This window comes from Mauremys mutica, chromosome 1 (genome assembly GCF_020497125.1).
Source record: "Mauremys mutica isolate MM-2020 ecotype Southern chromosome 1, ASM2049712v1, whole genome shotgun sequence".
Lineage (NCBI taxonomy): Eukaryota > Metazoa > Chordata > Testudines > Geoemydidae > Mauremys > Mauremys mutica.
Genome location: NC_059072.1, coordinates 269268706 through 269292905, shown reverse-complemented (window position 1 = coordinate 269292905; position 24200 = coordinate 269268706). Strand labels below are relative to the sequence as shown.

The following is a 24200-nucleotide window of genomic DNA, read 5'->3' as shown; positions in this document are numbered from 1 at the left end:
CTTACTTGAGGAGAAAAGCTCCTGCATCGCTACATCTGGGAGCTCAGGCACCTAGGCAGTAAGCCATATCAAAATTCCAGGAGCTGACAAAAGATGTAGATGCTGCTGAACTGTTTGGGTGCCAGTGGAAATATGGATAAACTATTTTCAACATTGTCCCAGTAACTGTAGTGATTAATGTCGCACAGACAAGACTTGTGTCTGTCAGTCTCCTCAACCAAATAGCTTCCAGATATTGTACAAATTGTTATTTAAATAAAATAGAATATAAAGTGTCTTGTGCTACATTTTAAGATGTTATACTATTGTCACCATAATTCTTTGCCAAGATGCAGCCTGCAGTCAGTCTTTCCAATTTCCCTTCTTTATGTTTGTTCACAGCAAGTGAGGCAGGGTTCATATTTTATAGAAAACTTAGTTTTCATAGGACAGGCCTGCACAACACGTAAAGCGGTGAGGGCCACATTACTCCAAAGAAAACAGCCGAGGGCCGAAACCTTCCAGCCCAAGGAAACACCCCGCCCCAGGGCCGTCCAGCCCTGCAGAAACAAACCCTCCTTCCTCAGCGCCGCCCCACCAAAATAGCTGTGGGCCAAAAAGAAAGGTTGGGGGTGGGGAGGTGATACTTTATTTTAAATCAACCGGGGGCTCCCAGCTGAAGAGGTGGCTGGGAGCCCTCAGGGTCAAATTAAAGGGCTCGGGGCTCTGGCAGCTGGGGGAACCCGGCAGGGCCGGCTCTAGATTTTTTGCTGCCCCAAGCAAAACAAAATTTGTCTGCCCCCCGTCCCAGCCCTGGGTTCCCCCCTGTACTCCCCCTGCTGCCCCAATCCTGGGCTCTCCCCCCACTGACCCACACCCCCTGCCGCCCCAGCGCTGGGCTTCCCCCTTTCCTCCCCACCAGTGCCCTCCCCCCACCCTGCTGCTGCCCCAGCCCTGGGCTCCCCCCCACCAGTGCCTCCCCCCCACACACACCTCCTGCCTCCCCAGCCCTGGGTCACTGGTAATGCTCCCAGGGCAGGTCATTCAGCAGGAATTTTGGATGTGCACAAAACACAGACATGATTGGTTCCCATATGGTTACAGAGCTGCAGTAAAGTGGAACAATTTTCAGCTTGTGTGATTGGAGGATATCTGGATGCATATTATAAGACTGTCCTCCATAAATGAGGAAAAGTTGAGGTGCCTTTATTATTCTTTTGTTCCACTCTTTCTTTCTATGAGGAATTTGCCAATGCAATATCACTGTCTTCCCAAAATTTAAACAAACAAAAAGGCAATGGCTGTTGAAAACAGCAATTCCAGTGCTAATAAGCATTTCTTGCTCAATTTTATCCTGCTTTTTCTACAGCAAGTTACAGTGGATCAGTATATTAGATTTGGGAGAAATGATGTAACAGCTGCCCAAACTGAGCTTGAGCACTCCTGAAATTTGAGGTGTTCAAATCTGGAAGGCAGGTGCTAAAGGGGGGGAGGGGGCTGTGGGCTCCACGGGGGAGCACGGCAGCAATGTGTCTGGAGCTGCATGGAGCCAGACACGCTGGTCTGAGTGGCACGGTAAGGGGGCTGGGGGTTGGAGAAGGGGTAGGGAGTTCCAGGGGGCAGTCAAGGGACAGGGAGCAGGGGTGGTTGGATGGGGCAGAGGTTCGGGGGGGCAGTCAGGGGACAGGCAGCAGTAGGATAGGCATGGGAGTCTCAGGGGTTAATCAGGGGACAGGTAGGGGGTGGGGTCCTGGGGGAAAGTTGGGGGGGGTCTCAGGAGGGGGCAGTTGGGGACAAGGAGAAGGGAGGCTTAGATAGGGGCTGGGGTCCCAAGGGGCAGGGGTCTTGGGAGGGGGCAATCGGGAGATAAGGAGCAGCAGCATTTAGATAGGGGGTGGGGTTCTGGGGGGCAGTTAGGGGCAGGAGTCCCAGGAGAGAGGTATCAGGGGACAAGGACCAGTGGTGTTAGATAGGGGGTGGGGGTCCTGGGGGGCAGTTGGGGCAGGGGTCCGGGGAGGGGGCAAACAGCAGCCGCGGGCCGGGATTCAAATGGCTCTGGGCTGCCCGCAGCCACGGGAAGCCCTGAGCCCTTTAAATCCCAGCCACGGCTGGGAATCTCTGTGGGCAACCCAGAGCCCTTTGACTCCCGGCCGTGGCTGGGATTTAAAGGGCTCTGCGCTACCTGTCGCTGCGGGCAACCCAGAGCCCTCCAACTCCCGGCCGCGGCTGGGATTTAAAGGGCTCTGCGCTACCCGCCGCTGCGGGCAGCCCAGAGCCCTCTGACTCCCGGCCGCAGCTGGGATTTAAAGGGCTCTGCGCTACCTGTCGCTGCGGGCAACCCAGAGCCCTCCTACTCCCTGCCTCGGCTGGGATTTAAAGGGCTCTGCGCCCAGAGCCCTCTGACTCCCAGCCTCGGCTGGGATTTAAAGGGCTCTGCGCCCAGAGCCTTTTGTTTCCCGGACGCGGCCGGGATTCAAAGGGCTCTGGGGTGCCCGCAGAGCGCTGTGTGCAGGGGATTTAGAATCCCCTCACGGACCGCACAGTAAGGGTCCGCGGGCCGCATGTTGTGCAGGCCTGTCATAGGACAATGTCCTATTTTTCTTCAACACTTCAGGGCTCATCTGTTCCCATCTCTAAAGTTCATAACTCTCTCGATCTTATCAAGAGTACAATAAGAGCTTGTGTATTTTATGCTCTAGGAATTATTCTGGCGAAGTTCTATGGCTTGTGTTATACAGATCACACTAGATGATCATAATGGTCCCCTCTGGCCTTGGACAAATCAATCAGTCTAAAATACAGCCAAAGGGCTGCATTTGGCCCATCTGACGTATTTATGCAGCCCATGTAATTACATTCAGATTGTCCAGAATCTAAGCTTTAATCTTTTTAAGTTAATAAATTTAAAGTGCTCCTGGCTGCCAAGATAACTATCAGTTATTCTGTTCATATTTGGAAGGTTAAGGGTAAGATTCTATCATGGAGGTCACAGATTCCATGACTTTCCGGGACCTCTCTGACTTCTGGGGCAGGACCAAACCAGGGGCCGGCCCCTGGCCTGTCAAAGCAGCTGCTGGCCCTCTGGAGCTGGAGCAGCAGTGGTCACCAGGGCTGGAGCAGCTGCAAGCCCAAACAGCACTCTGACAATGTGTCGTCCTCCCGCCTCTCAAGGTATTTTAAGTAAAAGTCAGGGAAAGGACATGAGCAATAAACAAAAATTCACAGAAGCCCATGACAGAATCTTAACCTGATAGTCTTTTTACGCCTGCAGATCACCTGAAACAATGGCTCAGAGGTGTGACCCCTCCTGCTCCATACTAATCTCACTGGAGTGTCAATTCTAAAGCCTGTTGATGCCATGTTAATGGTGATATTAACTATTCCATTACTGATCATTTCAGAATAGAGAATGGGGGTGCAAGTGAAGCTTACTGAAGGTGGGAAATTGGAAGTTGCTTCAGGGAAGGAAATGCAAATGGAGAACAGAGACGACCCACAAAAACAGAAAGTTAAACAAATGACAGAAGTAAGAGTGGTTGTAAAGGTCAGAGTTTCTTCCATCCTGCATGATGGTGAATGTAACAAGTACTGAACAAACAAATTAAGACAGTTTAGTTACTACATAAATGCCATATTTCTACACTTTATCTTTTTGCAAATCTCCTGACAATAGGCATTCCTCTGTGGATTAAGGGGAGGAAATACTACTGTACACACACAGCCTGGCCTATGACTAAAAATGGGATATGCCCTTCAGGTGAGCCTGACATCACTGATCTATGCAGGAACAGACTATTGTCACAAAAGGGCATAATGAGAACTTTTTTTTTTTTTTTTGGCAGTGGTACAAAGAAAGTACAAAACAAAACAAAAAATAGAACACATCTTTAAGAAGACTGTTAACCAATTCCTTACCTGTCTTTTACATAATCCACCCAATGTTCCATTTCAGATTCTGAATTGGTCTTTTTTATCTGTCAACCAGAAAAGAATAAATTATTTTCTATATTACAAACCTGGTTACAATGCATAGAATTAAATCAATATTAAGGTTTGAATTTAACACTGGACTAAGAACCACGATTTCTGTATGTTTTTTGGTTTAAATTTTATGAGCTGTGGCTGGTAAAATTATTGCAAGGTAATTAGTTTTAACCATTTATAATGATTCCAATGGCCACTCTTCTCCAGATACCTTCCAATACTTGGGGATTGGTCCTGCTTTGAGCAGGGAGTTGGACTAGATGACCTCCTGAGGTCCCTTCCAACCCTGACAGTCTATGATTCTATGATTAATAACTGGATTTTTGTATAATTCTAAATTATAACAAGTTTTTACTTCTGTCAATTCCACATTCCCTGACCAAAATGAAACACAGAGTATCAAGAAGCAGTTGTCAATTGATGACTGGTCATTAGCCTGCGTGAAAAGCAGGTGGAGAGCTCTCAATGCTGCCCCCTTTTTTAAAAAAGCACTTGCATCAGTGAGAAACAATAATAATAATACCACCACCTATTTCTTAAATAGCACTTTTAATCAGTAGATCTCAAGATACTTCCAAGTCTTTCAATGTATTTATCCTCACACCATCTCCTTTTACAGATGAGGAACTGAAGCACTTACAGGCTAAATTACAGGCCCAAGGTCACCCAGGAAGTTTATGGAAGAGCAGGGAATTGAACCCAGGTCTGATTGCATTAGTATGGAGACTGAGCTACGGTCAGAGTTATAGATCATTTCTTCCAGGTCAGGATTCCAGGAGGACTGAAAAAATACTGTAGCGTGAGGTAGCTTGCATGGCTGTTTTGTGCATTATACCTGTGCTACCAGTTCTGTGTATCTATGGCACTTCTGTCTCCCTAGGGGATTGTCAAATCTCATCTTTCCCACCCTTTGAACATTAAACTCACATAAGCCAAAAGTAATTCAAATCCTCTGAAGTTTAATTGCAGATGTACCATTATTAAGAAGAAAAGAAACCACAAATACTCTGAACTTTCTACATTGTTTACTTACTAGATGGATTAATTCTTTAGCAAGCTGTACAATGGACATTTCAAAACTGGTTCCAATGTTATAAATTTCACCTGGCTTCCCCTTCTTTAGAACAGTAAGGAATGCTTCTACTACATCAGTGGCGTAAAGAAAATTCCTTCTTTGAAGCCCAGAACCATGAATGCAGCTAAACAGGAAAAAGAAAGACACAGTGTTGTGTAACTTTAAAAACAGAAGTATCCAGTTATTCTATCAACATTTAGATGTGTATTTTTAAATGGATACAACTATTAAAAATCAGGAAAAAAAATGCTTTTTGGCTGAAAAAAGATTCTGTTTGAGTTAATTTTAAAATAGCCTTTTTTCGTTCCTGATTGCAATGTAACTAAAATGCAAGTAAGTTATGGACATACTCAGATTACTAATGGGACTAATTTAAAAAACATTAAATTTATGAAGAATACTGCATTGATTACAATTATAACCAAGGCTTTTCCACCACATACTCCCTGCCACAAACCAAAAAAAACCACTGTAGAAAACTCAAGTTACATACCATTTCCTGTTCTGATGCAACAAAGATATAAACTTTGGAATAACCTAAACAGCAATAAAGAAAGAAAGAAAGAAAGAAAGAAAGAAAGTCAGTTCATTTTAGAAAAGCTGAAGCTCTACAAGGTCTTAAAAGGTGAAATCGTGGCCTCACTGAAGTAAATGGGCCCAGGATTTCACCCATAAAAAATATCTATTTAAAAACAAAGCAAAACACAATTGAAAGTTAGATGGAAGAACTGACATCATATATTCATTTGAATTTTAAAAGCTGTTTAATAGAAAAAAGTTTAGAGGTTTTTTTAAAGGAGCATTTGTGGGAATGCATGCCTTCCAACATTTCATCCTAACAACCAAGCTAAAAGCTCCTTGGGCGTGGAAGTTACATGCATATTTACTTTGTTGTTCAAAGTGAACATTTATATACATCTCAGAAGTCCACTCAAAGGATTTTACTCAAGATAGGAAATATCATCACTATGATTCTGTGAAACAAACCAGTGTAATAGTAGAAAAGCAGAATGAGAAATAGAATCCATGATCTTCTGCTCTAAAAATCACTGGAGATCACAGGATTAGTAGTTTTACATCTTACCTTCTTTAGGGAGCCAGGGAGGCCCTGACCCTACAAACACAACATATGCTTAACTTTATGCATATGAGGAGTCCCACAGACATCAATGGGGCTGCTCAAGTGCATAAAGTTAAGCACACGTAAAAGCATTTGCAGGATCAAGGCAAATGGGGCTAAACACTTGAACAAACATGATCTTACCTTGCAAAGACAAGTCACACCCAAACACCCCCATGTAGGCAAAAAATTACTCAAACATCTGTGAGCAGGAGTTAAAATCCAGTGGTCTGGTACCTACCTGTAACAAATCCATAGCTACAATAGTTACTACAGTTGCCAGCTAAAGAGCACAAATGTGACACAAAGATAGAAAGATCTTGAGGTACTAATTTTTGAGCAAGAGTCCCAGGCTACCCGCGAGTACTTACATTGGCAATCGTGATATCCAGCTGTGGCCAAGGATTCATCAAAAACATATTGCTTCCTACAGTTATTTTTGTCTAACTATAAAAGGCTATACATTTTAGTTCAGTTTGACTCTTCATTAGTCAGTCCATTAAGTCCCTAAATATTTTTTCTTTATTCTTCTATGAGTTACCACCAATTCGTCTAAATTTTTCCAAGATGGTCAGAACTAAAACCAGTGCAGAGAGGAACAACCTCAAAAAAATAGCACAAATATGCCTTTGCAAAATGCGGCATTTCTTTATCAACATGTGCAGTAACTTTCATTGTCATTTATCCACTATCACCCCATATTTGGATAGTAGCAATATAAAACTCCCTCCTACTTAATATCGATTTTGAATTATTCCTCTCCACAAGATAAGCCTAGACAAATGCAATCCATGTCAATTTCATTTTATTTCTGACCAGATTTCTCACTTTTTTTAGGTTTCTTTTTATCTTTACTGATGCAACTCCACCTTCTTTCATATCTGAGGGATTTTTAAAAACCTTACTGTTTACCTCACTTTCATATCATTGATGGAATTATTAATTAAGACTGGAATTAACACCAATCCCTGTGGCACCCTGATATCCTCTGAAAATCTAGAAGCATTGTAAAAAATTCTGACAATGCTCAAATAGATATTTGAGACACTCTAACAAATGCTTTATTGGAGAAATGTAGTTCCTGCTTTCCCCTGCATCCACCAACATGAGTCATTTAGGTAGTTAGTTTGGTAGGTTATTAATATCAGACTAAGACAGATGGTGCTAATTGAGCTTGACCTACTTTGCCTGTGATACAAATTATTTTCTTTGGAAAAATATTGTAAGTATATTCTGACACAAACACACACACACACACACACACACAAAACAAAAAAAACCCAGCAGTAAAACATATAAGCCACCTTTTTACAATGGATTAGAGAGTTAAGATAGAAACAAACATCATACTTACTTTTTCTGGATACTGATGTGGTCCATAAACATTGCTGCTTCGTGTGATAACAACTGGAAACTTTAAAATATTAAACATGTGAGTATTATCTGTCAAGGACTGTAGGCCCAAACTGCCTTCGCTTCTTCACTGAACAATTAATAGTAGCCATTCACAATTTTGTAGTGCCTATCCAAATATCTGGAAGCACTTCATGAATAAATGACGCCACAAGACACACCTGCCAGTAGACAAATATCTCCAGTTTAGAGATGGAGACATGCAGTCAGCAACAGAAGTTCCTGATCCCTATTCTCATTTGCATTCCTGTCTAGAGGACACTACAAACATGTATTCGATAGACAATATAAAGAGCCTTTATGTGACATTTCTTATTCAAAAGAAATGTTTCACCGTCACTAACAGACATCTATTCCTGAGTTTTCCCCATCCCAAAGACAGCACACTTATGAAGAGCCTTAAAAGGCCAGAAAAAAATAAGATGAAGAATGAAGCAAGGCAGTTTACAATTGAAATGTTTAAATAAACAAGGGTCTGCATAGCAATTTAAAGCTTCAAATAAAAATAAATAAGGAAAGATGGAAGGCTGCTTTCCCCATGGGAGCAGACAATGCAATTTGGTTACCTTAACTTTGCACACCCCTACTTTGGAATATATGATTTCTTTTACATTTAGCTGTAATTTAGAAACTAGGGAATTTAGTTAGTTTTGATAGACTGGTAGAAGAAAGATGAAAATTCAGAAGTTTACAATTACGATGAAAAAATATCTGTTTGTTTTGAATGCCTTTAATAATAGGATAGGCAAGTGTCCTTTTCATTCAATTTAAACAGAACCGTGAATCAGATGGTAGGTACTGTGTCAGAAATAATTTCCCTAAACAGTTTATTAAGGTTTACCATGACTCAGTTTCCACATAAGCATTCTTTTATTAGTCCAAAGGCCACCTGCTGTTGATTACATTCAAAATATTACTCCTGGGGGGATTCTGCACTACTATACACATGCATAATTAATGAGCCGTGTGTATTTTTAATTTTTGAGCAGAAAAAAGCTTCTGCCTAAATGTTGCTGCAGTTCTGCCTTTTTCCCATCAGAGGGCGCTGTGATGCAAGAACAGCAGCAGCTCCCAGCCAGCTAAGGAAGAGAAAGAGCCTGCCTTCTTCGTAGGGCATGTCAGGCCAGGTCAGGAGAGAGGAGCTATGGAGAGACAGACAGCGTGGGGTGCTGGCAGGGGGTGGGGAGGTCAGACAGGAGCCTTATGAGCTAGTGGGAAGGACAGACTGGGCAGGAGCTGAACAGGGACACATAGGGACAGGGGCAATGGCTGAGTGGGGGCACAGAGACACATGGGGAGCGGGTACAGGGACATGGGAGTGGCTGGGTGAGGCACAGACATATAGGGACAGGGGAATGGCTGAATGGGGGCACAAAAACAAATGGGGATGGGGGTACAGAGCCACATACAGACAGGGGAAGGGAGTGCAGGACCACATGGTGATGGGGAGAGTGGGTGTCTGAGTCAGAGTGGAGGGACACATGCACAGGGGATGCAAGGACACATGGGGGTGCAGGGACACATGGGGGACAGGGGCAGATGTGTCTGACTGAATGGGAGAGGCTAGGGGTCAGATTGGATTGTTAGGGAGCTTCCCCCATGCAGACCCTATCTATAAGGTAGGTAGAAAGCTGGCTAGATTGTCAGGCTCAGCGGGTAGTGATCAACGGCTTGATGTCTAGTTGGCAGCTGGTATCAAGTAGAGTGCCCCAGGGGTCGGTCCTGGGGCTGGCTTTGTTCAACATCTTTATTAATGATCTAGACAATGGGATGAATTACACCCTCAGCAAATTCTCAGATGACACTAAGCTGGGGGGAGAGGTAGATACACTGGAGGTAGGGATAGCATCCAGAGTGACCTAGACAAATTGGAGAATTAGGCCAAAAGAAATCTGATGAGCTTCAACAAGGACAAGTGCAGAGTCCTGCATTTAGGAAGGAAGAAACCCATGCCCTGCTACAGGCTGGGGACTGACTGGCTAAGCAGCAGTTCTGCAGAAAAGGACCTCAGGATTACAGTGGACTAGAAGCTGGATATGAGTCAGTGTGCCTTTGTTCCAAAGAAGGCTAACCGCATATTGGGCTGTAATAGTAGAATTGCCAGCAGATCAAGGGAAGTGATTATTCCCCTCTATTTGGCGCTGGTAAGGCCACACCTGGAGTGTTGTGTCCAGTTTTGGTCCCCCCACTACAGAAGGGATGTGGACAAATTGGAAAGAATCCAGCGGAGGGCAACGAAAATGATTAGGGGGCTGGGGCACATGACTTAAGAGGAGAGGCTGAGGGAACTGGGGTTATTTAGTTTGCAGAAGAAAAGAGTGACAGGGGATTTGATAGCAGCCTTCAACTACCTGAACAGAGGTTTCAAAGAGGATGGAACTAGCCTGTTCTCAGTGGTGGCAGATGACAAAACAAGAAGCAACGGTCTCAAGTTGCTCAGTGTGGGAGGTCTAGATTGGATATTAGGAAACACTATTTCATTTGGAGGGTTGTGAAGCACTGGAATGGGTTACCTTGGGAGGTGTGGAATCTCCATCCTTAAAGGTTTTTAAGGCCCAGCTTAACAAAGCCCTGGCTGGGATGATTTAGTTGGTGTTGGTCCTGCTTTGGACTAAATGACCTCCTGAGGTCTCTTCCAACCCTAATGTTCTATGAATCCCTTTCCACCCCCAAAAAAACCCCTGTTCCATATTTTTCCTACCCATACCCAACAACCCTCCAAGTTCACACCCAGGCTCCTTCCCAGCAATTTACTTCCATCTCCCTCCGCTCCTCCGTTACCCCTGACTCTCCCTGCCTTTGCACTGCTTCTGAGGGATGCAGGAAATATGGTTCTGTATTGTAGTTTAAATGAATTATTACTCAGAGTTCTGTATTAATATGCCTAATAAGGAATCTATTTGTCAAAAAACATTTCATTTTTGGTCACGTACTTCACACCTATTACTTATGTCAAAATCCAAACTCAGTTTAAAACTATAATTCACTCAGATCTAATGTGGGCTTATATTGCGGTAGATTTTACTTTGACAAATATGGAAGGGATGCTATTGCAATAAACCTTATAGTTTCTGAAACCTGAATAAGCTTACCTGATACCTTTCCCAGTAAGACTGAACAAAGCATTCTGCAGCTGCTTTAGATGAGGCATAAGGATTCGTTGGTCGTTTGGGTGAAGCTTCATCAAATTCCTGAAATAAAAAGAGTGATAACTTGCATTATATAACAGCTTTCATCCTAAAGAATCCTCGAATGTTTTTAAAGCTTCATCCTGAAGCTATTGTCAGAACATTTCTACTACAACTGGGGTAAAATACAGCAATTGTTTGACAGTACTGGAAGTAAAGAATACATCATTCAGCTGAAAACAAAGGAGAAATTTAAGGCAGAGTATAAATGCCTATATGAAAACAAAAATACACCCCAGATGGACAAAAGCTTTACCGACGAAAAGTGTTGGCCTGGAGCTCTCTCCTGCCAACAAAGAGGGGCTACACTGCGTAACTTACAGTGGAACTGCTGTAGTGGCACAGCTGTGCCCCTGTAAAGTGTGCAGTGTAAACATAGCCTGGAACTGACTGAGGTTCTGTCTGACATGGTGATGAAGTTCACACCACTTATCTTCGGGAAACTTTAAAATCCACATGATCAATGGCACAAAACCTCCTACCCAATCTCTCTACTTTCTTGAAGGTAATCTCCAGACCCACACACAGCTATACCCTGGACTGGATGAGTTCTTTAGAGCAACATACCCCTGCCATCCCAGTGGTGTCTGCCACAATTTCAGCAACTGGTACAGATAAAGACTTTCTTATCACTAATTTGCCATGATGTGTAACCTAACAAAGTGGTAGATCTGAGATGAGAACTTCTTAGTTAAATGGATATAGATGCAAAGTAGGCCATATAAAAATTCCTTAGTGGAAGAACATAAGAGCGACCATACTGGGTCAGACCAAAGGTCCATCTAGCCCAGTATCCTGTCTTCCGATATTGACCAATGCCAGGTGCCCCAGAGAGAATGAGCAGAACAGGTATCATCAAGTGATCCATCCTCTGTCACCCATTCCCAGCTTCCGGCAAACAGAGGCTAGGGACACCACCCCTGCCCATCCTGGCTAATAGCCATTGATGGACCTATCCTTCATGAACTTATCTAGTTCTTTTTTGAACCCTGTTATAGTCTTGGCCTTCACAACATCCTCTGGCAAAGAGTTCCACAGATTGACTGTGTGTTATGTGGAAAAAAAATACTTCCTTTTGTTGTAAACCTGCTGCCTATTAATTTCATTTGGTGATCCCTAGTTCTTGTGTTATGAGAAGGAGTAAATAACACTTCCTTATTTACTTTCTCCATACCACTCATGATTGTATGTACCTCAATCATATCCCCACTTAGTCATCTCTTTTCATACCCCTAATCATTTTTGTTGTCCTCTTCTGTAACTTTTCCAATTCCAATATATCTTTTTTGAGAGGAGGCAACCACATCTGCACGCAGTATTCAAGATTTGGGCGTACCATGGATTTATATAGAGGCAATATGATATTTTTTGTCTTATTATCTATCCCTTTCTTCATGATTCCCAATATTCTGCTCTCCTTTTTGACTGCCACTGCACATTGTGTGGATGTTTTCAGAGAACTGTCCACAATGACTCCAAGATCTCTTTCTTGAGTGGTAACAGCTCATTTAGACCCCCTCATTTTATATGTATAGTTGGGATTATGTTTTCCAATGTGCATTACTTTGCGTTTATCAACATTGAATTTCATCTGCCATTTTGTTGTCCGGTGACCCAGTGTTGTGAGATCCTTTTGTAGCTCTTCGCAGTCTGCCTGGGACTTAACTATCTTGAATAGTTTTGTATCACCTGCAAATTTTGCCACCTCACTGTTCATCCCTTTTTCCAGATCATTTATGAGAGGACCTTCCCTCTTATCCCATGACAGTTTACTTTGCTTAAGAGCCTTTGATAAGGAACCTTGTTAAAGGCTTTTTGAAAATCTAAGTACACTATGTCCACTGGATCCCCCTTGTCCACATGCTTGTTGACCCCCTCAAAGAGTTCTAGTAGATTGGTGAGGCATAATTTCCCCTTACAAAAACCATGTTGACCCTCCCCCAACGAATTATGTCCATCTATGTGTCTGACAATTTTGGGATTCATCTATGAGAAACAGTATTCCTTTTCTCTTTCTTTTAATCAAAGTGGGCTTAAGTTGTACAATCCTCCCTGCTGATTAAAAAAGAAGTTGTAAATGGGTAGTAATCAGTAAGGTTTTCCCCTCAATACTGAGAAATAGTTATCGCCATTATTTTTTGCACTGATGAAGGAATCACTGCCACAAACTGTCAAACAAAGCTATGTCTTTCCTTATTTACAAAATGCCCAAAAGTGTGTTAGGTATTTTAGGGCTTTTCTACATGGCAAGTTATTGTGCTGCAACCCAGGGTGCGAATGTACAGTGCGTTTGCTGCACAGTAACATCCTCTGTCGTCACTGCTACAGCTCAGCGAATGTCCAGGAGTGCAGCTTGACATACTACGACTTGAAAGTGTAGCTCACCAAACTATGCGGGTTCACACCAGGGCTTGCCACACAGTAACTTACCATGTAAACAAGCCCTTAAATATATAGCAAAACAAGTTCCCTGTCACATAAAGCTTACAATCTAAGTAGACAACACACAAAGAAGGGCAGAAAGAACAAAATGTTCTTTAAATAAAGATAGGCTCAAAAGCACCCTGGGCAGAATTTGTGACAGGACATTCTTTCCATACCGCATAAATTTTATTTCTTCAACTGCATTTTTTTTTTTACTGTCTACCCATTGTTCTAGGCATTCTGTATTAAATGTAATACACAAATGATAAAAGATGATGAATAAGAGACTGTTACTAAACTATGTTTTAGTAATAATCAGTATTTGTTTATAAGTTTCATCATCTTCAGGAACAGCACATACAGTATATGATAGTTCATTCACAGAAGTCATGGGAAGTTATTAAAATCTTATTTTGTTCTGTTTAAAATCTTTAAAAATATGCATAAAACAAGCAGAGGTCCAAAAAAAAAAAAAATACAGCTGTGTTTTCAAGCTCACCTCATCAATGCTACCTCCATATACTTCATCTGTGCTGACATAAATGAACTTCTCCACACTGGCTTCATATGCAGCAGTGACCAGAACATGAGTGCCATAAACATTCACATAGGTGAATTCCAGGGTACGCCAAAATGAAAGATCTATAACAGAATGAGTTTGTCTTAAAATTTAATTTCACTAGGGTAGAGAACGAAAAAGAGTTTTCATTTCAGACTTTAAAAAGATGACTTGGCATGAAAAGATTAACAGGGAACCATATCATGATGCACTGTAGAAATGAGAGTTTTCGGTGGTGTTTTAACTTGAGTTACTTGATTGCCAATTAACATGATTATATAGACATTCCCAATATTTCCTCCAAGACAAACATTTGTACCTGGTAACAAACCATGACCAATGCCAGGGTGAACTACAACCAGGAATAAAATGTTTGTAGAGTACCTATATTTGCCTTTACAGTAGTGATAGTTAACTAAGTTAAATGGCAGTCAATTCACTTGAGTTTACAAGATAATCAAACCCCTCTATGTAACAAAAGGCCTAACTCAAATGTGGTTTAAGTATAGGTTGCAATACAATATCCAATCATTAATTTGTTATTACTAAAACATTAGTTTTAACAATTCTCATTAGATAAGACACTGAAACTAACTGAAAGGAGTTAAAGCCTTAATGTATGCGAGTTTTACTTCCCAACATTGCAAAGTATGTAACTGTATTTTCTGGAGAGTTCTTCAGGAAAATTTGTTATTAATGCAATGTGTACACACCCCTAAAAAAAACCCCAGCATTAAGATAGAAAAATTCAGAATTTAAGGAAGAAACAAAAAAACAAAACAAATAAACAAAAAGAGTGAGGTTGAATGCTGAACCTTAACTGCATCCTCTTTTCAATTTGCCTTATGTTGTATTCATATTTGGTAGTCTGGTAAATATAAGTTGGAAATCTCTTAAAAGCCCTACGTGTGTGTGCGCTCTCTCGCTCTCCACACACACACACACACACGATCTACAGTGTTAAAGACTACTTCAAAACTGACATTATAACATCAGAATTTTTTATAACTGCAATGCTCCATTTCCACTTTGATACAATAATGTATAATAGATAAATGGTCCCATTTTGGGGTGCAGGGTCCCAGAATGGTGGTTCCCTACAGTAGAGGAGGAAATGAGAAAGGAATATTCTTCAAGTTGCTTCCTCAAGAAAGAAACTATCAAAAGTTGGGATTTCATGTAGGAGTCCTGAACCAACACTTTTCATATCTGACCTGAGAGCAAAAAGTGCATCACCCAGTCCAAAGTCTCACAAATGATTTACACTAAACTTGCTATTTGTAGATCGTGAAATACAATCCAAATGTCTTGGTTTGTGAAAAGGAGTTCAGAATCCAGAAAGCCAGGCTTTACTAATACAAGTACTACAGATGTTCAAGGTATTGTGCATGGGTGATGGGGCAAGGGAGAGGGGGCACTGAAGTAACCTTTTAAGGCCCAGTCTCATGAATTGACAGCGCAAGAAACAAATCTGAAGGAAATTTCCTGTCTAAAGGTCCCATTCTAGTCAGGATGGTCCTGTGATACTCAACCTTAACCCTATCCCTGGACCAGAAATGAACCGTGCCCGGCACCTAATACCAGTATAATTTCTGGTGGGAGAGGGAGAATGGGGGGGGGAGGGGTAAGAGAAAAAAGAGTCAAGGAATATTTTCTCTAGCTGGTAGCTTTAAAGAAAACAGGAGCTGTCTGAAACTGCTCACAGTCTGGAATGTTAGTAGAATCATAGAATATCAGGGTTGGAAGGGACCTCGGGAGATCATCTAGTCCAACTCCCTGCTCAAAGCAGGACCAATCCCCAACTAAATCATCCCAGCCAGGGCTTTGTCAAGCCTGGCCTTAAAAACATCTAAGAAAGGAGATTCCACAACCTCCGTAGGTCACCCATTCCAGTGCTTCACCACCCTTTCCTAATATTCAACCTAAACCTCCCCCACTGCAACTTGAGACCATTACTGTCATCTGGTACCACTGAGAACAGTTTAGATCCATCCTCTTTGGAACCCCCTTTCAGGTAGTTGAAAGCAGCTATTAAATCCCTCCCCCCCATTCTTCTCTTCTGCAGACTAAATAATCCCAGTTCCCTCAGCCTCTCCTCATAAATCACGTGCTCCAACTCCCTAATCATTTTTGTTGCCCTCTGCTGGACTCTTTCCAATTTTTCCACATCCTTCTTGTAGTGTGGGGTCCAAAACTGGACACAGTACTCCAGATGAGGCCTCACCAACACCAAATAGAGGTGAATGTTCGTGTCCCTCGATCTGCAGGCAATACTCCTACTTATACAGCCCAAAATACCGTTAGCCTTCTTGGCAACAAGGGCACACTGTTGACTCATATCCAGCTTCTCGTCTTCTGTTACCCCTAGGTCCTTTTCTGCAGAACTCCTGCCTAGCCACTCGGTCCTTAGTCTGTAGTAGTGCATGGGATGCTTCCGTCCTAAGTGCAGGACTCCACACTTGTCCTTGTTGAACCTCATCAGATTTCTTTTGGCCCAATCCTCTAATTTATCTAGATCCCTCTGTATCCTATTCCTACCCTCCAGCGTATCTACCGCTCCTCCAAGTTTAGTGTCAAATGCAAACTTGCTGAGGGTGCAGTCCATGCCATCCTCCAGATCATTAATGAAGATATTGAACAAAACCGGCCCCAGGACCAAGCCTTGGGGCACTCCGCTTGATACCAGCTGCCAACTAGACATGGGGCCATTGATCACTACCCATTGAGCTTGATGATCTAGACAGCTTTCTATCCACCTTACAGTCCATTCATCCAGCCCATATTTCTTTAACTTGCTTGCAAGAATACTGTGGGAGACTGTATCAAAAGCTCTGCTAAACTCAAGGAATAACATGTCCACTGCTTTCCCCTCATCCACAGAGCCAGTTATCTCATCATAGAAGGCAATTAGGCTAGTCAGGCATGACTTGCCCTTGATGAATCCAGGCTGACTTTTCCTGATCACTTTCCTCTTCTCTAAGTGCTTCAAAATTGATTCCTTTAGGACCTGCTCCATGATTTTTCCAGGGACTGAGGTGAGGCTGACTGGCCTGTAGTTCCCCGGATCCTCCTCCTTCCCTTTTTAAAAGATGGGCACTATGTTAGCCTTTTTCCAGTCATCCGGAACCTCCCCCGATCACGAGTTTTCAAAGATAATGGCCAATGGCTCTGCAATCACATCCGCCAACTCCTTTAGCACCTTTGGATGCAGTGCATCCGACCCCATGGGCTTGTGCTTGTCCAGCTTTTCTAAATAGTCTTGAACCACTTTTTTCTCCACAGAGGGCTGGTCACCTCCTCCCCATACTGTGCTGCCCAGTGCAGTAGTCTGGGAGCTGACCTTGTTCGTGAAGACAGAGGCAAAAAAAGCATTGAGTACATTAGCTTAGTACATTAGTAGTACCGTTGGAGATGAATTACTGTGTGGAGTGCAGGTAATGGCGGTCAAAAGGCATATGAAATAATGGAATTTATTATATTGATACCTTCTGTTGAATAATATTAGTTCATATTTGGGCACTTAAGCGTAGGGTTTTTTTTAATCCTTTGGAGTCCTGCACTCTCCTGGATGTTTACGTGACTCATTGATTTCAATGGCAATTGCACATATGTCTCTGAGAGAACAATTTGAACCTAAAAAGAAAAGAAGTGTAATGGCATATGTGACAGACCCAGACCAGTGGGGTATAGGAGTCTGGTAGAGGGCAAATATACTGGTCACTGGATGAGTAGTTTTCTGTTCCCTGAGTGACCAGAGCAGGGGCTGCACTAGAGTAATCAGGAACCTGCTAGAACCAATTAAGGCAGACAGGCTGATTAGATCACCTGCAGCCAATCAAGGCAGACTAATCAGGGCACCTGGGTTTAAAAAGGAGCTCACTCCAGTCAGGTGGGGAGGAGCCAGAGAGGAAGTGCGTGTGAGGAGCTGGGAGCAAGAGGCACAAGGAGCTGAGAGTGAGAGGGTGCGCTGCTGCAGGACTAAGGAGTACAATCGTTATCAGACACCAGGAGGAAGGTCCTGTGGTGAGGATAAAGAAGGTGTTTGGAGGAGGCCATGGGGAAGTAGCCCAGGGAGTTGTAGCTGTCATGCAGCTGTTACACAGGAGGCATTATAGACAGCTGCAATCCACAGGGCCCTGGGCTAGAACCCGGAGTAGAGGGCAGGCCCAGGTTCCCCCCAAACCTCTCAACTCCTGATCAGACACAGGAGGAGTTGATCCAGAATGTGGGGAAGGTCAGCAAATCTGCCAATAAGCGCAGGACCCACCAAGGTAGAAGAGGAACTTTGTCACACATACTACTCATTAAGGTTCGGAGGGATGCAAAATCAATGATTGTCACCAGATGTTAGTCATCTATATTTTGCACTCCTTTAGCTTAAGGATCAAACTTGGTTTTTGAGACTTTGCAACATCTAGTTTCTGCCTGGAGCTTTTTTTTGGGGTTGCAAAGCTGTAAACCCCTGAAAATAGGTTTATAATGAAAATGCTGACAGACAGGGCTGGATAATAACATTTTGAGGCCCTAAGCTATGTCAAGTGTAAGAGGCCACCTGCCATATTTTTTATTTATATATATAAATAAATTATAAAAAATAATTTTCACAGGACACTTTATATATAAAACACGAAAGCTTTATATATGCATATATACAAAGGCAAAGTTGTAAAAACAGAATAATAATCTAACTAAAACATATGTCTTGCAATATGCCTGTTTGCATTATGAAATAGTTTCAAATTAACATATTTTCACTTATGATTTCTTAATTAGTAGATATGAAAACTTTATATCTACAGCAACACAAAAGCAGTTACACAGACCAGCTTACTTAATGGAAGCAGTACAACCTGCTGTATGTCTGTTTGCACATCACATTAATTTTAACACTGAAATTTAAAACGTTTTCCTTTGTGATTTTTGGAGAGCAAAGTCACTGATGATGTCCTCAAATGATAAGCTACAGAGTTTGTCACTTTCGATGTACAGAATGCTTGGCGCAGACAGATGTCTGCCTAGAAAATGCTGCAAGAAAAGCTCTCTTCATGTTCACTTCTCTATCCTCTGTCTCCCCCAGGACCATTAATTAATCTTGAGTAAACACCTCGGACACACAGTGACAACAAGCTATATGCGTGAAAGAGAATGGTAATCTCTAGACAGGCATTGAGAAAGTGAGAAAAATTAGTCTATGTTCAAGCAAATATAATGAATATCATAGGCTATTAAAGCCTATAAATCATATATGCACATAGTTTGAAATAACTTGCTCACCAAGTACTCAGAATATTTTGATATATATGTATATCTTCCTTCACTTCTCCCCAAATCCTCTATTTATCCTTGTCAGCACTCTGTGAAGGTTCCTGAAACTGACAGAGGGAAGCCAACACAAATTTATCCTCAAGATCCACCCAACCCAAGTGCATAAGATGATCAGCTGCAAATTCAATCATGTGAAGCATGGATAGTGCATAAAGCAGAAAGCGGTGTGCGCACTACCAAACACAACAGTACGTATGTACAGATCAAAAGAAAAAAGAACACACTAACTCTTAAGAAAACGTAGAAAAACAGGAACGAAGGCACTACATGATGGAGCATGCTGGACATAAACAAAAGATGGCGGCCTTCCAGCTATTACCAGCCAAGGGGGACGCTAAACTAGAAGCAGCTGGCCAATAAAACGCTGCCTTGGGAGACGGATAGCAGAGTTACTTGTAGAAAGACTAATTTTACAAGTGCAATTATCATTTTTTTTCTCAGCCTGGCCTCCCACCTGTCAATAATGAACAATTAGTGAAAGGTAATAGGACAAGGGTATTTGTGTAGCCAGATGTGTATATTTTTGTCATATTTGAACGAAAGTGTCTATATTTAGAGAGAATCTTTTTTTCCCCATAACTCCTTTATTTATCAACCGATTTTGATAAAATTTAAAATGGAGTCAGTTTTTTCTTTTTTAGAGGCCCCTCATATTGCGAGGCCCTAAACTGTAGCTTAGTTAATTTATGCCTTAATCCAGCCTTGCTGACAGACCCTGAGTTTTAACAGTGCTACTTGGTGTTGTTATAATAAATAGACAATTATGGTCCTTTAGTTTAATATGAAGGCGACAGGAATAAAAACAGCAACAACGTAAATAGGTTAGTTGTTTCAAACAAAACACGTAGTAGATTTATTACAACAACATGCAACAATGCTCACCTACGTGGGTTTGTGCTGCAAAATGTAGTACTATATCAATTTTCTCAGTTTCAAAAAGTAGTTTTATAAAATGGGGTTCACAGATGTCACCCTAAAGAGAAAAACAATTAGATTAAAAACAAAGATAGCAATCCAAGTCAGTTTTTAAAAATGTAGGGTCGACTCTTAACCGTACCAAGTTTTATCAATAGTGTATAAACAGCAAGTCGTCTGTTTTGTTCATTTTAATCCATGACTTTATGCAGGACTGCATTCCTATTGATTACTTGTATACTATCATGTCAGTCCAAATGTATTGAATAGCTTATTTTAAAAAACATAGTACACAAGAATCAAAAAGGGCTAAGCACTTACATACAAGTGAGACTACCTCAATGAATAAATGCAGGGGAAGTATTCTGTTGATACTTACAATAAACTATTACATAAAATAAATTCCCAAATCATGTCCAAAGTCATTCAGTTCCCTCAACACATTTTACAGCTAAAGAAATAAAATTCTGTGTAACCCTCATACTTGCAATCAAACGCTTAAAATAGCAGAAATGTTACTTTAAACATAAAAGGACCAGTTAATTTAACCTATTTATATAAATACTCATTAACTGAATAAAGTTCATATTAAAAAGTCACAATCTCGTGGAGGGTGGGAGGGTTCAAACCAACAACCTCCCTGTCAGAACCTGTTAGTGATGATAAAGGAAGGATATTTTTAAGTTCTAGAACTAGCTGCTGTCAACATTAAAATAGTTTTAAAAATTACACAGAATAAATATTAAATGAATTAGCAATGGCAAGAGCCACTGTAAGTTTATTAGAGAAAATTACAAAAATTACATCTTTGAAATTATCTAATTAGTTTACTTTAGCACTTACACTCTGAAGTTAATATGCATTTTCATGAATTGGAATGTGAACTATCACAGAAAGAGCAAGTGAAAAAAACTCTGTCCTAAAACAATCGTCATGAAGCCAGAATGTGTAGGCTAAGCCACAGGGTCAAAAGTTCTGTTGTTTGAAAGAATAAGAAAATCAGTTAATAGAAAATTAAGACTGCCCATAGGAAAACGCAAGTAAAGTGTTCAAAGAGCAAGCAAAAGCACTGCTAAAAACAAAGAAAAGAATCACATATCCAATTTTTTTAAAGTGTTTCAAAAACTGCTTTCCTGTAGTTTATGAATTAATAGAGAACAAACTACAGCTAACTCTAAAAATGAGGAAATAGAAATGTACTTCATGCTTTTCAAGCAAGGCTCTCCAATGTATTCAGACTCATATTATTTATGTACATTACCCATTAAATATGGAGCTAAATTACCACCACTAGAAATTTAAGAAACATCTCCAATACTAGTATTCAAGCTACTTATGAGTTTTAGCTATACTATACATCAGGGATCGGCAACCTCTGGCACGCGGCTCACTAGGGTAAGCACCCTGGCGGGCCGGGCCAGTTTGTTTACCTGTCGCGTCTGCAGGTTTGGACGATTGCAGCTCCCACGGGCCACAGTTCACCGCTCCAGGCCAATGGGGGCTGCAGGGAGCAGCGGTGAACACATCCTTCGGTCCACGCAGCTTCTCACAGCCCCTATTGGCCTGGAGCGGCAACCCGCAGCCCCAGTGGGAGCCGCAATTGGCCGAACCTGCGGACGCAGCAGGTAAACAAACCGGCCCGGCCTGCCAGGATGCTTACCCTGGCGGGCCGTGGGCCAAAGGTTGCCGATCCCTGCTATACATAAAGCATAAAGATGTTATGAATAATTTGTGAATGAACAGCGACACCTAGTGGCTTTAAATAATGGAAGATGAACTGAAGATCATTCTAGGATCTAGTTCATAGTTTTCAGAAGCAAGGCAACCAACTGGCTGGCAATAGTTCCAAATATATAACTATTTGGTATAACTACACAGGCAAAAAAGTTAGTTTACCTTTGCTCAAAATGCTACACACCAAAAAACACACTAGGGAAACATTAGGTTGACATTTTCCCATTTCTCCACCTCAAAGATAAAACACACTAGTAAATGTTCTTTAAACAGCATCAGCATTACTCAGCCTTTGCTACAGAAACCAGTGTGTTTGCAAAAAGTCAATGAAGGATTTAAAATAATGTGTTTCTTACTGTACCTCTAGAGAAATACACCCTTCAGAGAGTCATCAAAATTCCAGTAATTTTCAGTGGGGAATGCTGAACAATGCTAATACTCTTAAAATTATACACAAATAGTAGAACCTGCAGGCTTTTGGTTTTGGCCCTTGCAATGCATAGCACATAGTACTTGGTATAGCTATATACTTTGTAGTATGCTCTCAATCTTAAAATATATAACCAGCCCAATTATCTTTTACATTAACATTCTGTACTTATACTAGGCTTCCCAGTTTCAGAAGCACTTTACAACATCAACTAATTAAACCATGCAACACCCTTGTGATGTGTGTAATGAAGTATTATCCCAATTTTACAAATGAGGAAGCTGAGGCACATAAGATTTAAATAGAACAATCCACCTCATCTGTCAGGGAAATGAAACTCTTTACCACACCAGTATATTGTTTTTAAAAGAAGAGAGGACACCATCTAATCTAATTTTATCTAGAGAAACAGCAGCATAACCCTAATGGTACGGCTTATCTATATATGTCTATATATATATATATACACACATACATACATACACACACACACACAATTTATACATAACTTTCCTGTGTGTGTGTGTGTATACACACACACACACACACACACACACAGGAAAGTTATGTATAAATTGCCTTGTGTCCACACACACTTTTTTTTAAAACCTTATCTGGCATCTTATCTCACTTTAATTAATCCTCTTTGGAAGATATACAACTATTTTGGAGTAAGTTATACTGGAAAATGGTTTGTATGGACTCTTCCCTATTTTAGATTAACCGTACCACTTCTGGAAGTCCTTCCACGCCATCCCACATTGCACTGTTTCACATCTAGGTCAGCCTGTTTACCTGCATGCCCTCTACTGCTCCGGGAACACCTTGACTGGATGTCACCATCCTGTTTAAATACTAGCATGTTCCTAGGTATGCCCCTTTGTGATTCCAGCTAATGGCAAGCTCATATACATGAAGTTACATATCTATTACATCAGTAGCCATGCCACATTCACATCCTTGACTTTGGCTCTCTGAACAGTTGGAACATTTTGCAGTGGCACCCTCTCCTTCTGTTCACAGCGTTAATGAAGTAGCTCCTTTCTCCTATCCAAGTGCCCAGAAAGCCTTCATAAGCCAGGTAAGATAAGTCTCCCAGAATGACAGGGGAAATCACACCAGCATTCATGTTCATAGTGGTCTTGAGAGCAAGTGTCCCATTTTTCCTTGCATAAAACAATGCTGAGTTTCTAAAGTTCCTGGCATCATAGATTCCCACACTATCCCATATAACCCTGGTTGCCCTTCCATAGTGATCAATCAGGTCTTGCGGCATCCTGGTGAAATACACTTTTCTCCCAATGAACTCTGAGGTCTGGTTTTGGGGACAAAGACTGGGCACCTGGGTCCCATCAATGGCCCCAATAAAATACAGAAATGCCACTGTGCAAATCCACCATCAATAAGCATCTATGCGTTTCCAAGTTCTATGATCAGCCAGCAGCACCCGCTCAACAGCAGCATAGACCTCCTTGACAACAGCCCAAACACCTGATCTGCTAACACCAAACTAGTTATAGCAAAAAACACCATACCAAAGAAACTCCCCCATTTAGAAAAGTCCCTAGTCACAGAAGCTCAGGATTCATGTCTGTGTTCTCATCTTGAATTTCTGCTCCAATACTCATAACTAATGCACATACAAGGTCGTTCTGCTGTCTACACTCGCACTCATTCCCAGGAATCTGTATCATGCCACCCTATAAGAAGGCATTGTATCAGTCTGACTAGGGCAGTGGTATCAAATTGTGTTTAAACTGGAAACCTTTATAAAGCTGTAAATACCATTTCTTCACCACATGCCTCCTTAGCTGTCACGCCACTCAACTCACAGCATTTCACGTGTTTACACTGATGTTACTAAACTGAGTATCTGAACAGTGGGAAAGAGGAAGCCACAGGATTTGCAGGCCTTTAAGGCTTCTAAATGGGCAGGTTATGTTTAAACAATCTTCCAAGCACATTTGAGATTTTGAGTCATGAAACAGGTAACATTGCCAGCAGATCAACAAGAGCACAGGAATTTACATAACAGAACATACTAGTGGCCCATA

General features: G+C 41.7%; 1 protein-coding gene across 2 annotated transcripts in view; it reads right to left on the bottom strand.

Annotated features, from left to right (window-relative positions):
* The window catches only part of TGDS (TDP-glucose 4,6-dehydratase), a 34725-nt gene that overhangs the window by 3430 nt on the left and 7095 nt on the right, over positions 1–24200 (bottom strand). For both annotated transcript variants that reach the window (XM_045009999.1, XM_045010007.1), the window contains exons 4-10: positions 19950–20040; positions 13683–13825; positions 10664–10762; positions 7513–7572; positions 5532–5575; positions 4997–5162; positions 3895–3953 (exon numbers count right to left, since the gene is read on the bottom strand). In XM_045009999.1, coding sequence (XP_044865934.1) covers positions 3895–3953; positions 4997–5162; positions 5532–5575; positions 7513–7572; positions 10664–10762; positions 13683–13825; positions 19950–20040 — 662 coding nt within the window. The remainder of the gene's footprint in view (positions 1–3894; positions 3954–4996; positions 5163–5531; positions 5576–7512; positions 7573–10663; positions 10763–13682; positions 13826–19949; positions 20041–24200) is intronic.